At 41.0% G+C, this 11,006-nt stretch overlaps 2 protein-coding genes across 2 annotated transcripts in view; one reads left to right on the top strand and one right to left on the bottom strand.

Moving 5' to 3' along the window:
- LOC104773493 (ACT domain-containing protein ACR6) overlaps positions 1–339 on the top strand; it is a 5,727-nt gene extending 5,388 nt beyond the window's left edge. Inside the window, exon 7 of the mRNA XM_019242672.1 lies at positions 47–339. Within this exon, the coding sequence (XP_019098217.1) occupies positions 47–175 (129 nt within the window). The 3' untranslated portion in view covers positions 176–339. The remainder of the gene's footprint in view (positions 1–46) is intronic.
- Positions 316–1,098, bottom strand: LOC104773494 (glutaredoxin-C7). Its single transcript, XM_010498122.2, has one exon. The coding sequence runs from the start codon at positions 970–972 to the stop codon at positions 559–561; it is 414 nt and encodes a 137-aa protein (XP_010496424.1). The 5' UTR covers positions 973–1,098; the 3' UTR covers positions 316–558.
- Between the last annotated feature and the right edge of the window lie 9,908 nt (positions 1,099–11,006).

The following is an 11,006-nucleotide window of genomic DNA, read 5'->3' as shown; positions in this document are numbered from 1 at the left end:
AGGAAACCCAGTTGAATCAAAAATAGTGGAGTCAATCAGAAAAGAGATAGGAGTAAGCAAGCTGAAGGTGAAGAACAACGAGGATTGCTCTGTTCTTGGTACGAGCAGGCCTTCGCAAGAAACAACAATGGGGTATTTGCTAAGTAACATCTTCAAACCCAAGTCTCACACATAAGAGTGTACGTACGTGTGAGAGATCATTAGACAGAGTAGAGCATTCTTATAAGCTGATGTGATGGCGATCGATAATTGTAAAATTTGGCATCCTTGTAAACAAGTCGTCGTCCCTTTGTGTAAATTTGTGTGATCATCAAATAACAAGAACTGTCTTTGATTCGATATGAAAGGATCTAATAGATAGGAGACAAAGGTGAGCTTTAAAACAAACGCACAAGTCTCTCTAATTACAAACTATATATAAAACCTAACCTGTCATCGATCGATTTTAGTTTTTTCCTAATTAACTTCCTCATCTCATTCTCTTAAGACATTAATTAGAGATAGCTAGCTCACAAAAAGAAAAAGAAAGAAAAGCACAAGGGAGGGAGGTATCAATCATTAAAGCCAGAGAGCGCCGGCGTCTTTGAGAAGAGGAACGAGAGAGCCGTTGATGTGGGAAGCCATGACTCTGTCCATAGCTCCAACAAGTTTACCGCCGATGAAGACGACCGGAAGAGACCCGGGAGAAGAGGCGCCGGAGCAGCCGAGGAGACGGATGAGGGCTCGCTGGATGTCGCCGCCGTAGGGGTGGAGGTCGAGCTCGTGGACGGCGGGGCTGACGCCCATTCCTCGGAAGAGACCCTTCACGGCGTGGCACATGCAGCACGTGCTCACGCTGAATATCACCACAGCGCTCTCTGCCGCCAGAGACTCTATGCGAAGCAGACCTGCAGTGTCAGCCACCATCCCCACACCGCCGAACCCTATCTTGTTCATCTTGTATGATCCCCACGATTCTGTCTGGTATTGCATTTTTAATTTTCTTGAAGCAAAAAAAAGCGATCGAGAAAGTTTAAGGAGGTTATTGATTATTTGGCTCAAGGTTTTTTGGTGAGGAGAGAGTGAGAGCCATGCAGAGTCTATTTATAGAGAGTGAGACCCTTCTTCTAAGTCCAACTCATCATCAGTTTCCTCCCTTCTAATTATCATAATATACTTTCTCTATCTATTACGTACATACTCAATATTTGATATTTCTATTTTATTATAATTAAGTGTGCGTTTATAGTTAATTTGTGTATAATTATAACATTAGCCATTTCAATTTTCAAGTAACAAAAAAAGTATAATCAAACAAACATATGACATCAAGATACTTAATTACAATTGAAAATAAATATATATATATATATATATAGTATTATGATTTTAATTTCAATTTTTTTTAAAAAAATGGCAAGAAGAAGAGAAGAGGAAGAACAGGCTTTTATCAGAAGGGAGTTGTTGGTAATAGACGGCTCCGTCTGTCCTTGTTGTCGGCTCTTACCGCTCTCGCCATTAATTTTCTTACCACTTCATTCTCTCTCTCTTTTTCTTACATGTACATTCCTATTATCCTATATATATACATGTATATATATATGTATATATAATTATAAGAAACCATTGTTTTTTTTTTAGGGAAATAATATATACGAAACCATTTTTATGCACATAGTATTATATTCCACTTTGCGATAGAACATATATATATACTACGAGTAATCATCATCATACAATGCTATGTTAAAAAATCAGCATCTTATGTTTACTATCCAGATTAATATCATACAGTATATCCCACTTAATTATATGGCAAGACGTGTATATATATGAACGATTCGAATTATGGAATTTATGGTGTGTACATAATTAATAAGAACAAACCCATGGATTTATTTTCCTTCCATGTCTCTGCTTTAAAATATCAACCATTAAACAGACTGTTCTGTTTACATATAATTTGTCCATTTTTGTGGGATCGCCTATGTATTGTAACTTGTAATTGCCATATACAGTATGTACATTATATTTGTTACTTTTTTGTTTCGAATAATTAGTAGTAATAAGTATCAGTGGAATAGCGCATGGGTTTTAATTATAATATTAATAAAGTTCTAACTGTTCTATAAATATAGAAAAGCCCAGAAAAATATAGTATATATTTTTACTCTATCAAAGTTTACAAAGTTAATTGTCACATGCTTTTAGCTTCCACGCTTGTCTCTTTTATATGCAAAATGCCTTTTTGTATCTCAGGTCTGAGCTCCACAACTAATCTTAAAATTACTTATAAAACTACGGATTGATGGAAAATAAGATTTCATACGTATGTTGGTTGAATAGAGTAAGAGAAGTCCGTACAGTTATGCTCCCTCTAGCTGAAAAAGAAAGTTACTTCTTTTGGTGTTTAAACTCATGTATTTCTTTTCTGGAAAAAAAACATAATAATAAATAAAATCTTTGCATGAGAAATCGTAAAAGATAAATAATCTTGTCGGATTGTGTTTGTCGGATCGTTTTACTTTTGGTATTACTGTATTTCATTAAATCTAGTTCTCCTTGCAGAAGGTCTTACGTAACACTTGTCATACAGTGTTGTCTTTATCTTTTCTAGTTCTACCATCTCTGATATGTCCGATATAACCCTTTCGAGTCGCAATATACATCCTTTTGACTAAGGGCACTTTGTAAACTAAACACCTGAAACTTGAAACTTTGTACATTCCTTATTAGTCCTTTGTGTAATGATCTAACCCAGAATCCAACGGTGGAAAGGAAATGATTACATCGGATAGAGACGATTTGATCGATCGGACGGGTAGGGTTAGATGGCTGGAAATGAGAGCCCTCTGACTTATGCTATTAATTACTACGACCAAATATATAAATGGAAATTAAAAAAAGGAAAAAGCAATATATACGAGCGTGATGCTATCTTTTCAGCTTTATCTGATCTTTGCCATTTACAAACATCTGTGTGTATGTCTCTCCATAGACAATATTAATGCTTTGCTTTGTTATAAATATATCTTCATTTAATACCTAAAACTATTAATTTTTTTTTTTTTTTTTACTTCTTACGGTGAAACAGAGCCGATAGAGCATAAGGCTTTTTCTCTCTCCCTCAAACCTAGCCTTTCCTTCGAAACCGCCGTTGCCGATCTCGGCGGCGGCAACCCAGCATCCGGTCCGATGAGGAAATCCCGTCGCTCTCCCTCCTCTCGTCCTCCTCTCGTCCTCCTCCTAAACATCCTCCCAAGCTTTCGCTCCCCCCAGCCAAACAAATCCCTCTTCCTGCAAGCCCTTCTCTCCCCCCGCCTCCCTCTTCGTCAACCTCAGCTCCTAAGCTCCCTCCCCCCAGAAATCCTTCGATTTCACCAGAGAATCCAGTGTCCTCAGGCCAGACGCTCCCGATTTCTGTGCCAATCTCTGCCTCGGGAACTGCAATCCAGATCTCAGCTCAAGTTGCAACAGAGGTGCTATCTTCAGGTCCACAAGTGGATCCGAACCTAATGGACTCAGCGTCCTCACTCAAAGAGAACACGGTTCAGTCCTCACCTAAACCCTTGTGGGTGGATTTGCTCAAGGGACCAACGGGAACAATGTCTAAGAAAGGTGAAGCTTTTGTCCTAGACTCCGGTGAACTCTGTGTCAAAATTCCTAATGAGGTGATTACCATAAACCACAAACGATGGGAATCCTTCATAGTCGGCCAATTCCACGGTAATCTCCCTTCCCCTGGAGCCTTGCACGCCATCTTCAATGGTATTTGGAGCAATCGATTAAGAGACATTACCATCTCCAAGTTGGGACTCCGTACCATTCTCATCCGCATTCCCAACTCTCTAACTCGGCAGAGAGTCCTGAGTCAAGGCATGTGGCAAATTGAAGGACAAACAATGTTTGTAGCCCCTTGGAAACCAGGTCTAAACCCATCTCTCCCCGAGCTCACAGAGGTTCCAGTCTGGCTTGAATTCAGAGGAGTTCCTCCGCACTTTTTCTCTGAGGAAGGATTCGAATATATAGCAGGTCTCCTAGGCCAACCGGTCCACTGTCACCCATCAACATTGGAGATGACTAATCTGGAGGTTGGGAAGGTTCTTACTATAATCAACCCCTCTAAACCATTACCAGAAGCAGTCAACGTACAGTTTGCCACAGGAGAGATTCATCGGATTGAGGTCTCTAGTCCATGGCTCCCCCCCTTGTGTAGTCATTGCCAACAGCTTGGTCACAGCATTCGACGATGCCCAACTGCACCCATTACGTGTGTCTCCTGCAACTCTTCTGTTCATACTCCTGAGACATGTCCAAAGGCTCGGACGACCAAACAGAAAATAAAAGCAGACGAAAACGCCACCTCCGGCCAAAAGCAGAAAAAGAAAATAAGGAAGCGCTCTTCACTTCCCCTGGCCGTTTGGGTTGAGAAACAACCGCAATCAGACCCAGAAGATGCGGCCTCTCCCCCCAAAACGATTCTGCCCCAGTCCCTTCCCCAGTCCACCCCTTCGACTAAGCCACCCCTCTCGAAACCAGTGCTAAAAGCTTCAAAGGCTCAGGACCCTCTCTCCAAAACTCCGGGGGTATCTGCTACAACCAAGAAGCGCTCAGCACGACATAAACCTCCTTCCTCTTCTGAGTCTGAGTCAGAGCAGAGTGTAGCCTCTGACGCTTCTTCTGCCTCTTCAGTAGAGAACAGTTCGAGCGAAGAAGAGGCTAGTGGCGAAGCTGAAGAAGAATCGTTTACTGAAGTTATTTCTAAGTAGGATAGGAGGAAACTCAAGTCTCTTCAGGGGCAGAACCCCAAACCAAAACGTCATTAGCTATGATAGACACCTTTTGTTGGAACATTCGGGGCTTTAACCACTCTATTAAGCGTAGGAGCTTCAATAAGTGGATGAGGCATTACAAGCCTCTTTTTGGTAGTATTATCGAGACTCGAGTTAAGTTGCGCAAGTCTCTTAAGTATTTTAATTCAACTTTTCCAAACTGGAATTTTGTCGGTAACTACGAGTTTGCAGAGCTAGGGAGAATCTGGGTGGTGTGGGATCCCAAAGTGAAGCTTTCAGTTCATTCTAAATCAAACCAGATGATCACTTGTATTGTTCACATCCCGGGTATGGTGCAGGATTTTGTGTGCTCCTTTGTCTATGCGGTGAACAACAAATATGGTAGGCAGATTTTGTGGGAGGAATTAGAGAATTTAGCCAAGGATCCAATCATCAGTTCCAAGCCTTGGGTGACTCTAGGAGACTTTAACCAAACTCTAAACCCTTCAGAAAGTTCCTCGGGGAGCACTCGGATCTCTAAAGGTATGTCAGAGTTCAGGCAATGCATCATCAATGCGAGTCTATCTGACCTCACTTTCAGAGGAAACTCACTAACCTGGTGGAATAAGCAAGAAGAAAACCCCATTGCTAAGAAACTGGACCGCATTTTGGTGAATGATAACTGGCAATTGGAATTTCCAATGGCTTATGCTTATTTTGGTGACCCAGATGTTTCAGATCACTCTCCTGGTTGTTTGGTGTTTGGTAAAGCCTCCTCCTCTAAGAGGCAGTTCATGATTTCGCATTTTCTCCTGAAGCACAAGGACTTCATTCCCCGAGTGACAGACTTTTGGAGAGGCACTCATATCGAAGGCACTGCTATGTTTAGGCTAGCTAAAAAGCTTAAGCTCCTTAAAAGAGTCATCAAAGACCTAAACAAGGAGCATTTCTCAGACCTGGAGAATAGGGTTAAGGAGGCTCAAGCTAACCTGCTCTCATGTCAGGCAAGGCTTTTAGCTAACCCATCCTCCCTCCTGGCAGCAATGGAAAAGAAAGCTCACCAGGACTGGATGAATCTAGCAATGGCGGAGGAAAAATTTCTGCATCAAAGATCAAGAGTCAAATGGGTGGAGTGTGGTGACTGTAATTCTGCCTACTTCCACCGTATGATTAACTCTCGCAGAGGTCACAACCAGATTCACTATCTCGAAGACCCCACTGGACGAATCATTGAGGACCCAGGAGAAGTCAAAGCGCATTGTGTTGAGTTTTACAATAATCTACTAGGCAGAGAATCTCTCATGTTAACTGAGGAGAACAAAGACCTCATCCGCTCCTTTGTACCTTTTAGGTGCGACCAATCAATGAATGCACTACTGCTCTCATCTGTCACTTCCGAGGATGTCAAGAATGAAGCTTTCTCTCTCCCAAGGGACAAAACCCCGGGTCCGGATGGATATACAGGAGAATTCTTTAGAGCAACCTGGGATATCACTGGTCAAGACCTTACATTAGCTGTCAAGGAGTTCTTCTCCTCTGGGCAAATCTTGAAGCAGTGGAACGCAACAGCTATCACTCTAGTCCCTAAAAGGGTTGGTGCAGACAGGATAGGTGAGTTCAGACCCATCTCCTGCTGCAATGTGGCTTATAAGATTGTCTCCAAAATCCTCACAAGAAGACTACAATGCCTCTTACCGCACATGATCAGTAACGCTCAATCCGCCTTTGTCCAAGGTCGACTTCTGGTAGAAAATGTTTTATTGGCAACGGAGATGGCTCAAGGTTTCAACAGAGACACAATTTCCACAAGGGGCTTCCTTAAAGTGGATCTCAGGAAAGCATTTGACTCTGTAAATTGGGATTTCATAATGCTCATCCTGGAGACTGCAGAATTTCCCCCTATCTTTACTAATTGGATCAAGCAATGCATGACAACAACCTCCTTCTCTATCAAGGTTAATGGAGACTTGTGTGGCTACTTTAAAGGAGCAAGAGGGCTTAGGCAGGGTGACCCGCTTTCCCCCCCTCTGTTCGTCATTGCAATGGAGGTCTTCTCCAATCTTTTGACCTCCAAATTTGCGGAAGGTTCCATCGGGTTCCATCCTCTGGGCCAACAGCCTCAAATTACTCACTTGGCATTCGCGGATGATATCATGCTCTTCTTTGACGGCAAGCCCTCCTCTTTGCACCAAATCAACCTCACTCTTGACCTATTCCACAACATGTCTGGGTTGCAAATGAACAAGCAGAAAACCGAACTCTTCCATGCGGGGCTATCTCCAGAGGACGCTACAGCTATCTCGGGTTTAGGGTTTCAACCTGGAACTCTACCTATCAGATATCTTGGTCTCCCTCTCCTTCACCGCAAGTTGCGGAAGCAGGACTACTCGCCTCTAACGGACAAAGTGGCAGAAAGGTTCAATGGCTGGGCAGTCAAATGCTTGTCCTTTGCAGGTCGACTTCAGCTGGTTTCCTCAGTTATCTATGGGCTTATCAATTTTTGGATGTCTGCATTTGCCCTCCCAAAAGGTTGTATTAAAGCTCTGGAAAAGCTTTGCAATGCCTTCTTATGGTCTGGTGACATTAGTAAAAGAACTAACGCTAAAGTCAGCTGGGAGAAAGTTTGCCTGCCCAAAACAGAAGGAGGGCTAGGGCTCAGGAACCTTTTAGTTTGGAACCGAGTCTTGAACCTGAAGCTGGTCTGGCTTCTCTTTTCCTCAAGCGGATCATTATGGGTTGCCTGGATGAAGGAGCATAATATGAAGAGAGCACCTTACTGGCTCGCGGAGGCTCATAGCACCTCTAGCTGGATATGGCATTTTCTCCTTGGCCTTAGACCGCTTGCTAAAACCATGCTCAAGTGTAAAATCGGGGATGGGAATAAGGCAAGCTTTTGGTTAGACAACTGGTCCACTCTCGGGGTCCTTCATGATTATCTGGGTAGCAGAGGTCCTATTCAACTAGGTATCCCTATCACAGCCACAGTTGCCGAAGCTTGCAATCAAAATGGTTGGCGGCTCCCTTCTAGCAGATCAAGGTTTGCTGGTGCATCAGCTCTTCGCCACTTATTACTCTCAATGCCAATCCCCTCTACCTCAGCGGGCTCTGACATCTTCCAATGGTCAGCAGGTAACACTGTTTCTGATCACTTCTCAACCAAGAAAACCTGGAACCAGCTTCGACCTCATGAAGAAGTCAAAAATTGGGCAACGGTAGTTTGGTTCAAGGCCTCTGTTCCGAAACACGCCTTCACCTTCTGGATTGCCAATCTAGATAGACTTCCTGTAAAATCTCGTCTTCTCAGTTGGGGAATGCAAATTTGCCCTCTCTGCCCACTGTGTAACTCTGAGACAGAGACAAGAGACCATCTTATGCTTCACTGCTCGTACTCTGAAGGGATTTGGCTCAAGGTGCTTCACCGCCTAGGCCAACACCCCTGTATTTTCATGGATTGGCACACGCTCATCACCTGGCTTCGGAGTAAATCCCCTCGTCTCTCCTCTACTCTGAAGAAGATCTCGGTTCAAGCAACAGTTTATACTTTGTGGAAGGTGCGCAACACTGCTATCCACAACAGCACCATCCTCCCTCCTACTTCTACTTTCGCTCAAATAGACAGAAGTATAAGGGACACTCTGCTAGCTCGTCAGTACCGTAAGGGGTGTAATCTCCTTCTCTCGCAGTGGTTTACCCACGTCTAATATCTACTAATTCTAATTTTTAGTCCTTTAGTTCTCTATGGTTTTTTTTTTTTTTTTGCCATAGACGCTCACTGTCCCGAGCTTTTGTAAATAACAATGTTCCAATTCGGTAATATAATTCACATTTTATCAAAAAAAAAAAAAAAAAAAAAAAAAANATAGCGAGTGGAAAGGATAGATTCGAACTAAACCCTAAACTCAGCTTTAGAGTTATACAAATTATATATATATATATATATATATATTCATGCATGATGCATGTATATATGTATCTGTCATACACAGAGGTACATTCTCTGTGCCTATGTATGGGCGGGCGTGGTGTTAGGATTTAGGAACTGTACATATGTGTTATAGAATGTTTAAGTATAGTGCTTATATACATATCGTATATATGTATTTTTGGTATGAATGTTAATAATTTGTAGTAATGCTTATATACATATCGTATAATGTTAAGTCCCGTAACATTAAGCTGTATCGTTTGTAATAATTTTTTGAAATATTATTTTAAAACAAAATGGAGAATGTAACGAAATGAAAAAAGAAAAAGGAAGATGTCGCATGTCGGTGTCGCGGCGAAAAGGCGGTGAGAATATTGTGGGAGTGCTCACGAATTCCCTTAAAAGAAAATCAGATATAAATATATAGGAATATATAGTATAACCCCTAAGCCCATGCAAACTGAAACTGGAATCCCACTCGATCGATCTTCTCTAAATTAAATTATCATCACTACCACTATAACTTCACCAGCAGATAAAGTAATATCATCGAGATAGACGTCGATATATTGTTCTGCATGCAGGTGCATGACCTTTCTATAATTCTATCTTTTTGTCGACCACGAGTTTTTGTCTGTGAACTTGTGGTCTATTCGTCATTAATTACCGCCTATTTGTCAAAAAACCCTAAGATGTATAAAAAAGGTTATTAACTTAGGCTTCAGAGCGTTTGGATTTTGATTAGTACTCGTATTATAGACTTATAGTATCTACCACTGATTTGGTATGTATATAAAAGTCGGGACAAATATAAAGGAAAGAATGAATACACATAAATGAACCATACGGACTTAAATTAGATAAAAAGAAAATAAGAGAGAGAGAGAGAGGGTAAATGGAATTGACCATTGGGAGGAAGAGAGGGGCAGTGTGGATAAGTGGTAACAAAAGTAGAACAAAAAAGATAGATAGAGAGAGAGAGAGAGAGAGAGAGAGAGAGAGATGAAACAGAGTTTTGTGCCCCACGCGAGCCGCCTCGCCTCCCACCTGCCTGCCTACCCTTTGCTTTCCTTTTCTTTTCTTTCTCGCTTAAAACAGACCTAGCAAAACCCCAAATCCCATGTATTCTCTTAACCAAAAGACCCTATCACCTATGTATTACAACTACATCATCTGTTACTAGCTAGTTTTCTAGTACAACATTACTTATTTCTTGAGTTGTATAATTATTAATTATTATTCTTTTATCCATACAAAAAAAAACTGGAATTTAGATGGATCTTTTTTTTTTTTGGTGGTAAAGTCACATTCCTTGACCGTTGGTAAATAAATACATATAGTCCCTTTTAATATTTTTATTCGCCATCCGCATATCATACTACTGTATTTATTATTTTAACTCTAAGGGTCTGAATGGTAACTGTGGTCGGGACGGACAAATTTATCTGCAGACCAGACCGCTCTATTTTAAGTGTAGACAATGAACTGCTGCGATCCAATTCTATTTATAAAGAAAAGCAGTCCGCAGTTAGTCCGTTGCAGTTTTATTTCTGTTTTATGTGGACCGCACTACTGCAGACTACACATAATAAATGGTAAATAAAAAGCGGTATGATCCGTAGATGGATTTGTCCGCCCTAACCACTACAACCATTTACACCCTTAGGATGTGGTAGACAATGCTCTAGGTCCACAGTTTTTCTACAAAAAATTATATGATTTTAAGGTCCTAAAATTCTGATAATTTTGTATATAGGATCCTAAATTTTAATATTTAGAAAATAACACCTTAAAATTTAAGGAATTTTTTTGGGCACAAAGTCTAATTAAAATTTGAGCCGGGCCTTTTAAAAGGTGGCCGGAACACATATTGAATATTCACCTTGAATTGACTGTTTTGTTCTTTTACGTTTCACGCGTTCGTTGTATTCTACCGTTATTAAAAGAAAAATTATAAAACGAGGTACTAAATTATTACTAATATACTACTAGTATATATAGTACATAGTTAAGGATATATATATATATACATAGGGTAAAATGGTAAACTCAGAGAAGAACAGCTTTAATAAAAAGAAGTGAAGCAATTAATCATAAATTTAATTATTTAAGAGCTTTTCTCTCTCTCTCTCTCTCTCTCACTCAGAGGAAGAGGCCACTCGGCACTCGCATCGCAAGGACGTCGTTAAAGACGAGAGTACCCGACAAGATGGCTTTACTTTCTCAGCCTTTGCTCCTTTGATTGCCTCATCTCGCTGACGTAATTATCCTCACGTTGACCGTCCTATATATTCTCCCACATCACCTCTCTACTTAAAAAAAAAAAAAAA

Source organism: Camelina sativa, unplaced genomic scaffold (genome assembly GCF_000633955.1).
Source record: "Camelina sativa cultivar DH55 unplaced genomic scaffold, Cs unpScaffold00555, whole genome shotgun sequence".
NCBI classification, from domain to species: Eukaryota; Viridiplantae; Streptophyta; class Magnoliopsida; order Brassicales; family Brassicaceae; genus Camelina; species Camelina sativa.
Note: the sequence above shows the minus strand (reverse complement) of the source record. Positions and strands in the feature narration are given on the sequence as shown.